Source organism: Marmota monax, unplaced genomic scaffold (assembly GCF_021218885.2).
Source record: "Marmota monax isolate L192 unplaced genomic scaffold, Marmota_monax_Labrador192_F-V1.1 WCK01_AAM20220418_F8-fsc00070, whole genome shotgun sequence".
Lineage (NCBI taxonomy): Eukaryota > Metazoa > Chordata > Mammalia > Rodentia > Sciuridae > Marmota > Marmota monax.
The window spans coordinates 4,448,948-4,466,676 of NW_026692116.1; the positions used below are offsets into that span (position 1 = coordinate 4,448,948).

General features: G+C 43.1%; 1 protein-coding gene across 1 annotated transcript in view; it reads right to left on the bottom strand.

Moving 5' to 3' along the window:
• Abca4 (ATP binding cassette subfamily A member 4) overlaps nt 1-17,729 on the bottom strand; it is a 152,568-nt gene that overhangs the window by 70,553 nt on the left and 64,286 nt on the right. Inside the window, exons 20-28 of the mRNA XM_058585471.1 lie at nt 11,901-11,990; nt 9,970-10,144; nt 7,957-8,088; nt 6,798-6,937; nt 6,135-6,272; nt 5,227-5,420; nt 3,607-3,691; nt 671-876; nt 265-313 (exon numbers count right to left, since the gene is read on the bottom strand). Of these exons, the coding sequence (XP_058441454.1) occupies nt 265-313; nt 671-876; nt 3,607-3,691; nt 5,227-5,420; nt 6,135-6,272; nt 6,798-6,937; nt 7,957-8,088; nt 9,970-10,144; nt 11,901-11,990 (1,209 nt within the window). The remainder of the gene's footprint in view (nt 1-264; nt 314-670; nt 877-3,606; nt 3,692-5,226; nt 5,421-6,134; nt 6,273-6,797; nt 6,938-7,956; nt 8,089-9,969; nt 10,145-11,900; nt 11,991-17,729) is intronic.

Sequence of the window (17,729 nt, forward strand, 5' to 3'; positions counted from 1 at the left end):
TAGAATAAGTCTGGAGAGAAAGTAACAATCTGACCTCCATGAGAACCCCGATTCATCTGGAATGTTCCTACCCAGGCCTAATTCAGTCTCTCATTCCTTTGTTATCCCAAGGCACCAAGAATACAAAATGCCTGTTATTTGGGGGTCAAACACTATAGAGGAGAATTTGCATGTGTGGCTTTTTTGTGACTTTTCCTTTAGACTTTCAAGACAGAGTCTGGGTGTGGGGAAGAGAGTGGCAAGCCACATACCCCAATACCATACCAGCAAACAGAGGTCCTGAATCAGAATCTTCTGTGACCTTCAGAAAAATCTGTCAAGAAATAAAAGAGAGAATTTGGTAGGCATTCCTACTCTCAGAAAAATCTAACCAGGGTCCATTTTGTCAGGTATTGCTTCATAATGGGAAAAAAATGCAATATGGTCTTGATTCAAGAACATAATCTCCTATAAATGCAAAAATGCAAGCATACAGTGAGCACAACTACGTAAAATATGTATGCATGAGGACAGAAGCAGGAGGAAGTAAGCCCAAAATGAGGATAATTGCCATGCTTGGGTGGGGAATTATGCCTTTTTACTTCTATAAAACTTCACTATAGTGTTAGACTTTCACAGAGAACTGCCTCTTCTGGCACCTGACAGAAGCCTGCTGGAATATCTGTGTTACCTCTTCCAGGGGAGTGTCAGAAATGCCAAAACTGCTGAGCCCCAGGTCGGCCAGCGTCTCCTCCAGCTCCCTGAAAAGGCTGGCGTATGCTCTCTGCTTGAAATTCTTATTTGGAAGTAGGAAGATGAGTTCCTGACCAATGCATTCCACCAGCTTTGCCTCTGGAACATGGTGGCAAACCACATCCATCAGCTCGTTCACATCCCCTAGCACAAGAAAAAAGACTGAGGTCAACTCTATTCTCCAGAACCCAGAAGACTGTGAGACTGTGAGGTATTCCATTTTCTTCCACCTCCCATTTGAGAAAGGGGCATTTGGTGACTCAGTAGTGACTCTTTCAGAGGACTGACACTCATCAAGTCTGTTTTGAGCTAGTAGGCCTGCAGTGACCTCTGAAAGGAGAAAGGAGCTGGAAGTGAGCCTGTTCCCCACTGACTAGCCATGCAGCCTCTGGGAGGTCATGCAATGTCCCTGTGCCAGTTTCCTCCTTTGTTCTATCAAATGTTCTGTCACCTCAAGCTGTGTTATATTGGAGAGGTCCTATCCTAATTTTATCATCTGTGAAAAGGGAGAAATAACAGTATCCACTTTGTTGTGAGGATTACATGAGATAATACACATAAAGTACTTGGAGTGGCATCCCCACCACCACTCCACCAGGTGACTGTTAGCTGCTATAGCGATCAGGACATCATCTCAGGGAAGAAAGCTCTTTGCTCATTCCATTTCACTGAAAATGTAAGAGTTAAGTCAAAGTTGCTTCCATTTTCCTGGTAGGACACAAGCTAGCTATAGGGGACTTATCCAAGATGCATGCCTAGAACAGGTGACCAAAATGAGTGAGAAGCCCCCTTCCTAAATTACACACCCCTGCCTGACCTAACTCCTTGGAGGGCTGCATCATTTCCCTTGGGACTGCACATGCCTCTTCAAACAAAACAAAACTTAACACCCAGCTCTCAGGAATTTCAGGAAGCTGAGAAGCCACAGAGAGAGGCTGGGGTGGAGTGGGATGTGCAATGTGTAGCAGAGACTGTGGGCAAATGTCATTGAGAATTTACTTGATGCCCTTGTACAGTTGGAATTGATTTTTTTTTTGCACAAGCATATGTTACTTTAAAATTAAAAACTAAATTTAAGTAACTTCAAAGCATGCACCCGAAGAGACAGTTCCCCAGCACATTGATAGGCAGGTCAAAGGAAAAGGGATTTTGGCAACTCAGAACGTGACTCTTTAGAAAGCAGTTCTCTTAGAGATTCAGGGTCACCAGGGGATTCTTTTCTTTCTTTGTTTTAAAGAGACCTTTTTGGAGGACTTTCATGGCTTTCAATCAAAATGTTTCTGCCTAGCTGGATTGAAAGTTTTATTTTATGTCAAATTTGCAAATCGGACTTGGTCATCTTTGGTTCTCGGGTCATTTCAGACAGAGGCTGGGTAGTTCTTTACATAAGGAAGCTGCTCTGCCCTAGTGGCTCTGTGGGGTCATGCTCAGTGTTCTCTTAGGAAGGAAATGGAACCTGAAGTCACTGGATTCCCAGGAACCATGTGCCAGCCTTTCAGAGGGAGCCCTACCAGCCAGCAGTGCTCTCAGCTCTGGCTGCGAGGTCCATGAGGGGGTATGTGGGTGGCAGGGGAGCCATCCAAGGAGCTACCTGGGATTAAAAGTATCTCCCCTCCCTTATTTCGGGCACAACTTCTTACAGCACTTCCTACAATTCAAAGAATCCCTATTCTAGTCAAAGAAAGCCTTTACTGGGAAATAAAATAACAATTAAATACATCATCCTAGCCAGATAGGCCCTAGTTTCCAACTTGGATTTTTGGTGGTCCACAGTAACTAAAAATATTAGTATTAATTAAAATAAAATCAAATTCTTGACCAGGATTCTGAGGAGGAAGCTTCAGAAAGCTGGGATACCCTCAGCAAGGCAGGCAAGGCATGAGGAACAGTGACGTCACCCTAAACATATGTTTTCTGTTCATCCCAGGCTCTGTCAGTGCAGAGTGTGGGGAGTAAATATTAGCAGTGGAACTCTGGGTATTTCCCCTCAAGTTATAAACATAGTATATAAGAATTGTCTGGCTTTCTTGTCTCATCAGATTTCACTTAGTAAATTCTGTAGGTTTAGAAAAAAAATATGCTAAATAGGAAACTTCATTAACCTGGGATAGTACATTAAATTTAATTTTGCTTCTACTTAGGATTTTAGGGTATGTGATATTCCATTTGCAGAGACTTCCCAAGGAAGGCATGGGAGGTGAGCATCAGTGAAGAATGGAAACAGTGTCCCAAGTTCTCTGGATCCTAGAGCTCAGATCCTAGGAGGTGAGGGATTGTGTATACAGTGATGGCCTCCACTGAATCTCTGGGGGTGAGGGAGAGTCCCTGAGAGCTTCAATGCACCCTCATTAAGGGGAGAATCTCTGGAAAATTGGGAAGCTAAGGGGAGAGTTAGAGTATAACAGGAGTGTGGGGCATCATGGAGACCATCCATACAGGCCATCTCTTAGTGAAAGTTCACTGTAAGAGCTGTGCATCATTGTGGTTCCACCAGAGGGCGCTAGGTGCACCTTTACAAGAGGATCTCTCCAGACAGGAAGGAATATTCCCTGGAGCCTGGGTAGGAGGACCTCAGGAATGGAGGCTGCATATGGGAAAGGGCATAGAGTGAACATACGGAATTCCTCATTAAAGGGAGAGAGTGGTGCATGACCTTTAAATGCCATGGAGAATGGAGTAAAGAGGAGAAAGAAGCTAAAAAATAAAAAGATGAGCAATTGCATGACTTTGCCCCCACGCCCCCTTCCCAGCCTTCCAGAAGTACAAATGTTCTCTTTGCTCCCATTCTAGTACAACATGACAGGACACCCCCAGCAACACCAGGTGATGATCACTAGACTAAAATGGAAATACATAGCCTTCCCCAGCCCTTACCATCCAAGACTTGCTCTGGAGTTATCTCATCAATGCGGGTTGGACACTTGACAGAGAAATCCTTAGATGCACAGCTGCAGGTGCCCTACAATGGATGGACAGGAATGACTGACAAGGTACACATCACTTCAACAATAGCATCTCTCTGATGCCAAGAGCTGTCACCACCTGCTTGGTTTGTTTCTCACCACCAATTGTGTTTTTTCCTGCACTGTTTAACCTACTAATTCACTGGAGCATTTTGAGGGTGTAGCCACTATATTTTACCTTGGAGAGTGTGTGAGTCAGGGAGAAGCAGAACCTCAAAGGATCTCTTTGGCTTATCATTAATCAAGTGGCAGCTGTAGGTTCTGCTCACATTCTGTTCCTCCCTCCCCATGGACATGCACTGGTCTGTGGAAATCTACCCAAGACAGGAAGCCCACAGCAGCCAGACACTTTAACCACAGGCATAAATAATCCTACAATATAATGCTTGTGACAATTTGAATGTGAGCAATGTTTGTTCTCAAGAGCACATTCATGATAAATTATCTCATATATCTCCACTACATCCCTAAGAAGCAGAAGCAGAGATCATTAGTTGCATTTTCCACGTGGGAAAAATAACAGCAAAGAAGTAATTTGCCCATGATACAGTATGTACACTTCCCAGCCCATTTCTGGATCAAGGTCTCCTAACATGCTAAGTGGTCTCTGCAGGTTATGCATTTTTTTTTCCCCTTCACAAATCTATTTATTTATTTATGGTACCAGGGATTGAAACCAGTAGTGCTCAAGCACTGAGTCACATCCCCAGTCCTTTTTTATGTTTTCATTTTTAGATAGAGTCACGCTAAGTTGCTCAGGGTCTCATCAAATTCCTGAGGCTAGCTTTGAATCCTCCTGCCTCACCCTTCTGGGCTACTGGGATTACAGGCATGTGCCACCATGCCCAGATTGCTTCATCAATTTTAGGTTACAGTTCCCAATGAGAGTTTCCTTAGCTTTCATTTATTACTGGAATTCAGGTTTAATTAGGAAATGTGAATTTTGGGGATTAAAAAAGGAAGTTTCAGGGCTGGGGTAGTGGCTAAGGGTAGAGCACTTGCCTTGCAAGTATGAGGCACTGGGTTTGATCCTCAGCACCACATAAAAATAAATAAATAAAATAAAGGTATTGTGTTCATATACAACTAAAAAAATTTTTTTTTAAAAAAGGAAGCTTTAAACATCTACTATTTTTGGGAGGTGTGGGGCAGTCCCAGGGATTGAACCACAAGCCTTATACGTATTTGTCAAGTACTGTATCACTGAGCTACATCCCCAGCTCATAACTCTTCAAGCAGTTCAACTTTGCAGGATAAGATGCTTCCAGGTTGCATCTAACCACCTATCCACAGGTTGGGATATTGGTGCGAAATCATTTCAGTTTTTTAAAACTAGTTGTTTCATTTTGGGAGACACACCTCTGTAGGAGGGTTCAGGACGTAATTATCAAAATCTCCTGCAAATGGTCTCAGAAACAAAGAAGCTGGTTCTGACAGCTAGGGCTCCAGTGGGTAGAAATGTCTGGAGTGGCCACCCCCGCCCTGTGTTCCCTCTCACCCAGGATGGGCTCCTTCCCAGGAAGACATGTACCTCACAGCCACTTCTTTGACTCTGGATGTTTTTCATCTTGCGAACCAAGGTCAAGTAGAAGCCCTTGCCAAAGCAGTTCTTCAGGAAGAGTGGCGTGCCCGAGCAGTAGAGTCTTCCCTGGGAGATGATGGCAATACGGTCGCCAAGGAGGTCTGCCTCGTCCATGTGGTGAGTGGACATGATGATGGTTCTGCCTGCAGGGGGGTCAGGGCCATGTACAGAGGATCAAACCCAGGGCGCTTAATCCCTGAGCCACATCCCCAGACGATTTTTTGTATTTCATTGAGACAGGGTCTCCCTGAGTTCCTTAGGGCTTCACTAAGTTGTTGAGGCTGGCTTTGAACTCATGGTCCTCCTGCCTCAACCTCCTGAGTCACTGGGATTATAGGTGTGTGCCACTGTGCCCAGCCACACTGTCATCTTAATGGGTACTCTGAGCCCTGCCTGCTGTCTCTTCTGAATTTGAGCCCTTTGGAAGGTGCCAGGACAGGGATGAACAGGTCCCATTCTGAGACATGTCCCTCCGCAGCACCCAATACCCAGCACACTGCCCTGGCACCTGGTTCCCAGTGGTCACCTGACAGCTAGGGAGCTTATTTTTGTTTGTACAAGTCTCCTTCACTAGATGGGAATTTCATTTAGAGCTGCACCCAATGTTCCAGACAGAAGGACTGGAGGTTGAGATAGGTTTCTAGAATATTTTGGGAAGTAGGCTGCTACCAGTGACTCCATTTTTATTTATTAAAAATCTCAGGAAGTTTTAACTCATACTTCAATTCATAGATAAAGCCCACCTGAGTGTGGTTATGGCTGTTAGTATACTCAGCTGCAAAACACCAGGGATGAGAGAGCAGGGCCCACAGGGAAAGCCCCAGTGAGAGCACCAGGCACTGAGCAGTGGCTGTTACCCGAGCGATACTTCAGGAGCAGGTCCCAGATGGAGCGTCTGGAGTAGGGGTCCACCCCAGAGGTGGGCTCATCCAGGATGACCACCTTGGCATCTCCCACAAAAGCAAGTGCAACGGACAGCTTCCTCTGCATGCCACCTGGAGGCCCAGGAGGATGGAGGATTACAGGGAGGATAAAGAGAAAAAAAAGAAGAGAAAAAGCCCAGGAAGAGAAAAGGCCAGGGTTGATGCCAGCATATGGGGGCACCTTAAATCTGGCAGGGGTTTGATGCTGTCTCCTGAGAGGTCTAGAGAGAGTTCAGAACTCTACTGGAGTTGAGGGGAAGCCTTGTAAATGCAAAAAAGACCCTTACTGCTAAGAACCTGATCATTGGAAGACTTCTCTTCTCACACTTTAGTTCAAACATATAAACATCAGAACAAATAAAGTCCAGCCTGACTGCAAGACAGAATTCCATGTGGCAAATGATCCAAGGGCAGCTGCTCTTAGATTGTCAGAGTAGCTTCACAGAGTGTTCCAACTCTTAGGTGCTTTCCTGTTACAAGCACCCCACCCCCACTCCCACCCCAATTCCTCCAGTTTCTCCAACCCTGGACTCCTAGGTGCACTGAGAAGCAATGGATGTGCCATCCTTGGCCCTGTCACCTTCCAACACCAAGCACCTGAAAGATCCTGTGCTTCTTCATTCCTCTTGTGGTGAAGGCCTGTATCCTCTAACATGGCTTCCATCCCCAGCTGGGCCTCCTCCCAGGACTTGCCTTTCAGCTGGGCATAGAAGAGGATGTGCTCAGCCACTGTGAGGCTACCAGGACAGAACAAGGAAAGCAATGGGCTCAGCAATTGACTTCTAGTAACTTATTTTTTATAGAAATAATTCAAGATGACCAAAAAAAAAAAATGCAACAATCAAAATGCTACAAGTTCACTGAGGTATTGTTCCTGATACAAATGCAAAACATACACCAGATCTGGCCTAAGTATCTATTAGAGAGCTTGGCTTAATAGTTCATCTTATAATGAAATATTATGTAAACATTGCAAATTAATTTATAAAGGAACATGTAATGACATGAAAAGATATTCATATCCTAGGTTAAAAAAAGAAATCACATTTCTAAAAAAGTCAGATTACAAAATTATATGCATAGTTTTTTTCTTCTTTATAATTTCAAAGAATGTATATATGTCTATGCATGTGTAAGAGAATGTTTTGAAAAATTATACACCCAGGTGTTAACCATAGTTGTCTCTGCATGGTGAAATTACTGGTAATTTTTATTTTCTTCTATTTGTTTAGCTATCTTTTCTTACTTCTTCCCTCCCTTTCTTTCATATGACTATATCTAAATATATACTTATTTATATGCTTTCACACTATATCTAACAATATATAGATTTTTAGATAAGAAATAAAATATATTTTAATTGAAAAAAATAAAAAAAAGAGTGCTCCAAATGTTCTGAAAGTCAATCCTTAGTGCCCTGGTTTAGAAGAAGAAAAGGAACCAGGTTCTCCTCTCTTTGATCCCCGATGGGAAATACTTCAGGGCTGAGCAGGGGGCCCAGCCACTGTCATAAAGAAAAGAGTGTCACTCTTCTGAGGGGAGAGACCTCAACTCTGAACACCAAAGGCACAGTCCCATGTTCAGAGGGACAATTCTCAGTGCAAGCCAGACAAGAACCTTGAACAAAGGGGACATCAGCTAAGAGCATCACCACATGTACCCAGACCAGGCGCCCTGGGCGAGACTCTAGAGAACATATGTGCTGGGGCGGGAGTGAGGATGGGAGATGGAGGCATCTCACCCCTGTTTTTCTTACTGTTGGAACAGGATGTTGTGCTGTGGACACATGCCGAGGCTCTGACGGACTGCATCCAGGCTGGTTTCAATGTCCTTTCCTGCAATGAGCACAGTCCCTGATGTCGCCGGCAATAGACCTGTCAAGATGGACCTGCAGAATGCAGGAGCAGGGGTGGAAGAGATGGTCCTTAGGAACTTGCATTGGGAGAGCAGCCAGTGTGAGGGGGTCCTCACCAGGGTGAGGACTCTCATGGTTACTCCTGCTCATGTCTCTGAATCAAACTCAGGTTCATCATTAGCAGCAGGACCCAAAGTTTCCCATACAGAGACTAGCACCAGTGTGTACATCAAGGCCCTAATGGAGAGGAGCAGAGAACGAAGGCAAATGTGGCCCTCTGCTTCCCCTTATCCCCTGGAGCTCTCTGGCAAGCACTAGTGGACTTCGGGGATTCTCAGCCTCAGAACATTTACTTGCAGGCCTTGAGCTCCCCCAGCTCTAATTCAGCCCTCAGTCCCTGGTGCCAGAGGAGCTCAACAAAAGGTTTTCGGTGTATGGCTTGCTGCTCTGCTTTCTGGGTGAGCAGTTGCTGATATCGACAAGCTAAGGTGTCACCATTACAAGACCAGGAAGGCCTTAATGAGGTGAGAAGCTGGCACATCTAGGCATTCACTGTACCAGTTGATCAATTGACTGAAGCCAGATCACCACCAAAAATACCATCGTTGGAGCCAAAACACAAAAAGTCTAAAAGCAATGATGCATGTTTTTTTGTAAAGTGGGAAATAATGGCCCCCATGTGCTGAGGTGCCTGGTCTGGGTACATTAGAGTTAATACATTTGATGCATTTAGCACAGCACCAGCATTAAGAAAAACTAAAAAATATCATTACCATTTTTACTAAACACTGTTTCAACCCCAGGGGAAACTGTATTTCTGCAGCTGATGAAGTAATGTGTTTTCCTGGGAGAAGTTCTGGGGTTCTGCCTGAATGATATGTCCAGCTCTCTGACCATATTAATTAATAAGAAAAGAAATCAGACGATTTAGTGCCGCCACACCCAGCTCTGTTCCTGAGTTCTGATAAAATCTCAGGCTATCTGAATTTACACTTAGAAGCTGGAATCTCTGTCATTCAACCACTAGAGGAAAACAGAAGCAAATATAATGGCACCAGCCCCACATTCCATTCACACAGAACAGCCCAAGAGCACATTCCTGTGTAGGGTATACACTTGCTATTCCTTCCTAGGCCTCTGCAAGAAGCCAAGGATTTAAGACTGCATATCACATGGGCTGTTGTCCTGAGAGGTCTGCATAGGAAAGCTTGGTGGCTGTGTTCTCCTCAGCAGATGGCACTTGGGCCACTTAGAGAAGTGTGAGGTTCATGCACAGCCCTGTGTCTTGCCTGGATTTGGCCTTCAGTTACCAGGCTGCTAGCCCAGGTCCATGTAGAGACTGTGTCCTTTGTACTTTCTCTAGAACTGGGACCAGCATTTATTGGGGGCCCCATGCTGATATTGAAACCTACCTAATAACTGGCAGGAAAAGGAATAATCCTTAAAAATAAGTCTTGCTCTACAGACCCGGGGCATGGGATGGCGAGGGCCATGACACTATTACTATCATGGATGATAATGATGCTGAAGAGACTGGGGAGAGGGGAGAGTACTCAAGGCTTTAGAAGCAAGAGGTGGTTTGTGGCAGCAGGGCCTGGCTCATGTCACCATGTAACCATTATACTCAGTGCTTCAGGAAAGTCCCCTAAACTCTTAGAATGTCCAGTTCCCTGGCACACAAAGCAAGCACTAAACTAACTCTGTTTCCCTCTTGTTGCTTCTTAGGAAGATCAAATTAAAACCAAAATGTGAGTGAGCTTTGACTATTGAAATATCCTTTACAAATTCTCAGGGCCAGAAATATAAAGTGAATTTTGTCAGTAAAACTCAGTGAGAAAGAGTAGATTGCAGCTAACAGGGGAAGAACAAAGCCAAAAAATGGCAGGGTGGTGTGGCCTCTGCCAGAAAACTCACAAGGTGGTGGTTTTCCCTGCTCCATTGTGACCTAGGAAGGCGGTGATCTGGTTCTCATAGAAGGTAATGTTTAGACGGTCCACTGCTGGTCGGGTACCAGGCTCAAAGATCTTTACCAGATTCTTCACACATACCCCAGGAACCAGCCCTGGAAGCTCACGTTCAAAGAAGGAGTCTTGAGGAAAACAAACAACATGATATAGACCCAGTGCCTTAGCATACACGCTCCTCACGGTTCTTTCTTCAGACCACTGTCTTCTGCCTATAATTTCCCTGCCCTACCCCAACCCCGTCCTTGCTTCAGCTATGACCTTTGTAAGGAAAAGCAGAATTACAATGAGATAATAGTATTGAACATTTATTTAGCACTTATTCTGTGCCAGGCACTGTTTCAAGTGCTTTCCATGAATTACTTCCTTTCACACTTAAAACAGCCAGCCCCTCCTGGTAGATATTACTAGGCTCATTTCTATAGGTGAGGAAACCCAAGACAGACATCAAAGTGTCCTATCAAGGTCACAGGGCTCAAAAGTGGCAGAGCTGGGATTTGAACCCAGAGCCCATGTTCATCCTAGAGCATCCATGGTCCATGCATACAGTTAGCCCTAAGCTCTGTCTTCAGTCCCAGACCCTTGTTTCCTGTGGTCTGTGGGATTCCTCATGGATTTCTGGTAGCAGCTCAGACTCCTCATATTCTTCCCCAGACAATGGTTTCCTTCAGATTCCCCCATGTCCATTCCTGGAGGCACCATTATCCCAGACAACCTTGGCTTGAGTCTTTGAGTCCACTTTGACCACAGCTGACTTCTTACTCCTTGGAACTCCAGGATGGGCCACGCTTCCTCAGCACTGTCCCTCAAGCCTTGTCCTCCTTTCTATCCTCTCCTATGTAGACTTATCATGCTTTGCCCTTGTCCCTACCCACAGCCTCATTCTTCTTGGTTGGTGCACGGTGTTTAACTCTATATAGCACACTTCACTGGTTGTCTGAATATTGTAGGTCTAGGCATTTGCTCTCTGCAAAATTAAAAACAACAACAACAAACAAACAAACAAAAAAACCCTTGCTTCTTCTCTCTGTGCCTCCTGGCCTGGCCCGTAGGTGAGTTGGAACCAGTCTCCAGTCTCCCCAGCCCCCAGTCTCAGCCTTGTCATATACTCTGGGATGAGGGTCTTCCAGAGGCACTGTTGCCTGCAAAACAGCTCTGTGGGGGGAATTGCTGGCTTCTGACTTTAGCTTTGTGAAATGGTATCTGGGGTATGTGGAGGCTGGATCTTCTCTAGCAATGTCAGGCCAAGTTAGAGGCTGTGTTCCTCTTTAAGCTCTAACATCCCCAGAGAAATGCACATGCTTAGGGTTGAAAATCCTTGGGAGAAACACAGAATTGATTCAGAGGGAAGATAGAGCAGCCAGAGCCAGGGACACAGACTAATGAACCTGGCCTTTTAGTCCAGAAAAGATTAGGTAACTTCCACTGTCAGGAAAGGCTTTTGATTGTTTGAATGAATGGGCTTCTAGATTTGTAAATCATGAAGTGCAGTAAGCTCCGCTAGACTCTTTCCCCCTTCACACAGAAGCATTTATTTTTGTCTTTCTTTATTGCTCATGTCTGCTTAAAGTCCCAGTGACCCAAGTCATTGTTCTTGCTAAATCCTTGGAAGTCAGCATATTAATGCAACTCACTTGAGATCTGCCTAACAAGGGCACAAACACAGTACAGACTCGGGATTTGCTTTCTCCAGGAAATATGCGTTAATGTCTGGGCTGAACAATTCATTCCCCACACGTGCACCTGGACATGAGGTTCAACAATGGTCAACAGAGGGAGTTGGTTTCCTGGGCTTCATTTCACCCATCCTGAGCTGTTTTGCTCTGGCCTTTAAAGGGTGCACAGCCTTTCCCTTGCTTCTGCTCTTTATTAGGGTTTTACCATTCTTTCCTCCTAGGTGGTCCGGATCCTCCATTTCCTCTGTTAGGGGTTCAGTCTTTTCCAGGGCCCTCTCTTCTCTGGTTGAACACCCTGCACCAACCAGAAGCCAGTGTTACTGTCCCAGTGAGAGCTGAGAATCAGCAGGAACAGGAAAGGAGGGGAGATGTAGGGGGAGCAAGTGAGTTTTCCACCACAACAGGAAAACAGTCCCCTTAGAAGGCTGAGCCAGTGCCCCTGTGAGACCAGCCCCTGCAGGCCCCCTGGTCTGTCCTACTGAAGAGCTCCAGCCTCAGCGTGCAATCTCTGCCAAGCCCAGGGGCGTTTTGGAATTGGAGTTTCAGAATTAGAGTTTCACCTCATCCTCTTGCTTTTTCTTTTTCAGTGGTGCTGAGGATGGAACCTGGGGCCTCAAGCATGCTAGGCAAGTGCTCTACTGCTACCCTGCCTCCTTCATCCTTTGAGTGTGCCAGGGAGGGCCTACAATGCCAGAAATGGATTTGAAAACCAAAACCAAAACCAAGATTGAATTTGGAATGGGTTAAATTTCTTTAGCCCACCACTGGTTGTTTTCATTACAATCCAAAACACGTAGATATCATGATGAACCTCTGGTAAAAGTCCAATCAAGTTGACAAGATGGGCGGCAAGCTTAAATTGAGAAACATCTCCTCTGAGAAATCCACCATAAGGGCATTCAAGTGTCTTAGGGTTAATGGTAGGTGGAGTCTGGTGGGGGTATAAACCTGGACAAATTGTGACATGTGGTATATACAACACACACACACACACATACACACACACACACACACTTTTTTGGTGCCCAACGTGGGGCATTTGTAAATTTGGCATTTGTTCTCAAAGGGCGTCAGGAAATCCTGGAAGGGGAAGACAAGCAGAAAAGCTGGGCAAATTGAGAGGAAGCAGGAGAAGAGGAAGCCACTGCTGCCAGACTTCAGGACCCTGGCCTCAAGTGCAGATGGATGAGCGGTTTTCTAAATGCAGAAGCCACCAGGGCCCTGGCACAACCCCTCTGTAGATCTGGAGGGGCAGGCAGGTGTGGGAGACCATCCTTGCACGTGACTGGGTCACACTCCCTGGCTAGGTGCTGAGGCGCTCAGTCGCAGAAATGTGGCAGAGCTTTCCCCACCCTTCTTGGGTCCGAGGGTCGGGGTCTCCTGCATGGGTGTGTCTTGCTATAGCCCCATGAGTGAAGCTACGCTCACCTGTTCCTTTATAATATAACCCCTTGCTCTGTTTAGGATAGAATCTTCCATGGAAGTGCCTTATATGTGTCCCCTTCTCTTAATGTGCCCTTGGGTGTGGCCTACCCAGGTGTCAGTCAACCTGCTGACAGTGGACATAATGAAGATAGACTCAGCTCCCTGAAACCTGACCCCTTGCTTCATTTAAATAGCTTCTCCTCAATAAAAGGGATCAGCACATGCTCTTGCTTTCTCTCTTCCTGCGGACCTTAAGGTCAGAGGAGCTGTCACAGCGACCCCAAACAAAAGGTATTTGTGTCTCTTGGGTGGTTATTTTGCGCAGCCCAGTCAGCCCAGTTTTACTGGAGTGACCCCTGAGCCTTTTAGTCGTGAAAACAGAAACCTGGCAATTGGTGCCCAACGTGGTGCGAAAGGTCTGTGTCCTTAAGCGGCTGTGACAAAAGTGACAAATGCTGGCTCCTAAGGGAAGTCCAATTTAAATATTAAAGAAAGTTAGTGAGTTTGGTAATTCTCTCCAGAAGTAAAGCATGCTTAGGATTGCAGAGTTTTGTGGGCAGAATTGTAGAAAGTAAGTGAATTAGACAAAAGGAAAATCTGTGACGTTAAAATTTTTAATATCGGGGTATAATTCTAGAGATTCTAAATTCAGATGATTAATGGGCTATATTGTTGAGTTAAGTCCTCTCCATGGAAAGAGCACTTTTATGGATGTTTTAAAATTGTTTTTGTAAATCTTTATAAAAATTTTTTTGTGGGGGGCTGGGATTGTGGCTCAGCAGTAGAGTGCTTGCCTAGCACGGGCGGGCGGGACCTGGGTTCAATCCTCAGCACCACATAAAAATAAAGACGTTGTGTTATGTCCATCTATACCCTAAAAAAAAAAAAAGATTTTTTGGCCTTTATGTTCTAGAAGTTTGCACTAGGAGAGTGAAAAAGAAAGGGAAAAAATGTTGTGATGTTTACCTTGAGAGAAATAGTTTCAATTTTCTTTGTTTTTGTGAATACTCAGAAAGTTCGTACTAACCTCTTTGCTACATGATTGTCCTGTGCATCAGAATGGCTGTGACTCAGCCGCTGGGGAAGAGAGACTTTAGCTGCTGCTCCCTGCACTATGGGGTCCTAGCCCCTGAAGCCAGCAGTGCTTTTAACCCTTAAATGACTTGACCTGAATGCAGAATACAGACTAGCTTAAGATCTGATAATGCTGGCGTCTGCCACTAAAAAACCTTTGAAACACCCATGTGCCACAGAAAAAAGTGCAGGATGCGGGAATACACAGGCTGCAACCACAGGTTGCAGAGACAAAGCAAGCTACTACCACTGAGGATCTTGGCCAGGCGGGGGGAAATGCAGACAAAAAAAACAAAACAAAATGCAATTGGCTAGGAAAACTTGGGGAACTTTTGCCCCGACAATGGGCAGCGGACTCCATGGTGTTTGTGTCACCATGGTAACCACGAGGTGCCTGGCCAGGGAAACTGGCTTCCTGATCCCACCTCCCACACCTTCGGGGGCTTCCGATTGGTTCTTCCACAGTCACTCAGACAGGACTTCTGGTCCTGCCTTCCAGCCAGCCGCTAACCTGTACTTACTGTTTCAGATTGCTACTGGAGCTACTCAGAGCCTGCATTTTAAAAATGCCCACCTGTAAATGCTAAGGAAAGATATCTTTTTCAGAAAAAATTTAATTCCACAGGTTTCTATGTTGCAGCCCTAAATTTAAATTAGTTCTGAGTTAAATAACCTGACTTTTCTTATAGTTGTGTTACTAAATAATGTTCTATTGATGAGAGATATCAAACATGGTTCTTTGTATTTAACTTTTAATTTTGGAGGTTATGGGGATGCATTTGCTCGTCACAGGAACAAAAGCTGGCAATGTTCCTGTGATGACCAAAAAATCCTTATTCTCATTCCTAACTATAAAAAATAAATATGTATATACAAGGATCTTATTTCAATTACATCAAGTGACATCACATAAAAGAGTGCACTCTTAGGTAAAAATAAGTTGAAATGGATCCAAGTATTTTAAAAACCACATGGTTACATAAAGTTAATACAATTATAAGTTATGTCCTTATTCTTAATATATATTTTTCTTGGCATTCAGATAACCTATATTTGTTAATCTATAAAATATTTAGCACATGTCTAATTGTTTAGTTTATATATATATTTGCCTAATTGTTTTTCTTCAACAGAAAACCCATAATTTATGTTTTATATGTACATTTATCAGGTACTCTGCCTTTTAGAACAGATATTTAAGATAAATGTGTTTGCTCTAAATTTGCTTTTAAGTAAAAATACAATCTTCAAGTAGTTTATAATTTTCAAAGTTATTGTACAAACTCATAAAATGATAAACAAATATAATTCTGTCTACAAAATATCTAAGGATTTTGACTTAAATATTTTCTTGATATTTCTTATAAAAGTACAATAATTTATTTATAGATTCTAAGGTTTTCAAAAATTGTTCCAAAGTATAACCAGAAAAAAAATTCTAAAAGAAAAAGATGCTTCAACAAAAAGAAAACACACATTGGATCCTAAAAAGAAGAAAAAAATCATCTTTGGATAAAACAAGGTCTTTATATTCTAGATTTTAATGATAAAAGTATTTTCCTAAATAAGAAGATTTTTATATTATTACCTAAACAGATGATGTAAAAAGTTAGAACAATTAAAAAAGGGATTTATATATACTGGACTGACTATAAATTTTTAACTGATTAATTCAAGGATATTTCAGGCTATTTTCCTAATTTAACTATACTGATATGAGCTAAGATTTTGTCCATATTTTGTCATGATAAAACATTAAAATTTTAAGTTTATTTCTTTAAAAAAAGGTCTTTATTGCCTAATAATTCTTGCTGTTTAAGACAAAGGTTAATTTTGGTAAATAAATTCACATCGTTGATTAAACACTAAATAAATTAAACTGCTAACTTAGATCCCAATTTTGACAACTGTTCTTTAAGACTATATTTAATTGATTCTAAGACACAAAGACACTGTTGATTTTTACATATTTTGTTTGTTAGATAATTATAAAATTTAAAAAAAACATTTTAAAAGACTCAAGTTCTCCAAATTAAAGTCATATGTTAATTTTGACCAATAAAGGTTACAAACTTTAAAAATTCATTAATATTATGTAAGTTCTCTGACTGAACCTATTATGTATAAAAATTCAGTAAGATTTATGTACTACTCCCTACCTAAAATATAACTACTCCCTACCTTAAAAAATAACCTTAATCATATTTTTTAAAGGCAATTAAGAGATACCTATTTAAAGGATAATATTCTAAAACATACAGATATTTTAAAACCTTCTCTCAAAAAGAGATTGAGGATTCTTTCTAAATTGTTAGGAAGGATCGACTAGTCTATATTGGGAAATTATAATAAGTAAAAGATAAATCTATTCTTCTCATTTAAATACTTGTACTATTTATTATCTATAACTTAAACTAATGATACTATGACTTATGCCAAGCCTTTACTCAATTTTATTAAATAAACAAAAGGGGGAATACAGGACTCCAGAGACGCACACTAGATTTTACAAATATTTTAAAGTTTTTTCTTAAATGGTAATATTGAGAGTCTTAATGCTACCTAACACGACTCAGTGAATTATATCAGATATCAAAGGAAAGTTTAAACCAGTCATCATGATAATGACTGAGAAACCTGGCTCAGGAAGGTAAATTTCCAGCTGTAGAGTTTACAACCATGCAGCTTCACGAGCTTGTCAGGTAAGTAAAAATTATGAAAAGACTTGTATGAACCCATTTCCCAGGTCCACCTTTAATGTGTCTTACAGAGTGGACTGGAAAGTCCACCCATAAAACTAGATTAATTATCCTGACTGTAATGGTCAGTTATACCTATATATTGATTCTGTGGTAAACAGACTGACTGGAAGTATCTTTTGAGAAAAAGACAGTGTTGAAATAAAGGATCGTTCCACATCCACATGGATGGTGGCTATGGACCAGATGTAAGTAACACCAACTAAGGGCCAGTTATCTATGAGGGATCATGCCCTGAGTCTTAGCACAGCTCTCCTCTTCATCTATCTGTGTTTCTTGGCTTTGTCACAATATTATTGTTTGTCTGTCTATGGCCTTTCTCCTTTCTTCCTGAACACAGCCTCACCAGCCCAGTGCTGTGAGCTGGGGCCTCCATGGAGAAGAAACCTGAGTTTGTGGGATCCTAAGGTAAATTCTGGTATGGAGACCACGGGGGCATTATCTATCAAGGAGACAGAGAGCCCTCTTGGGGACAATGCCTTGCACACTCCACATCACCCTGTTTGGCCCTGAAGAATGGCTGGTTAGTCAATGACAGGTAAGATTCCTCAAGGGAGGGACAACCTAAGACAGGCACAGTTGCAGAGCGGCCATCAGGAGAAAACTTGGGGGCCAACAGAGGTGAGGCACAGAATCTCACCCAGCCACACACTGGTGCAAAGGCCTAAGTCTTCACCCCTCTGAGAGAGGTCTCCTGCCCCCCATGACTGCTTTGCTCCCCACGTCCAGAGACCTAGTCAACAGTGACTGCCTGCTCATCACAGCAGAAAACAACT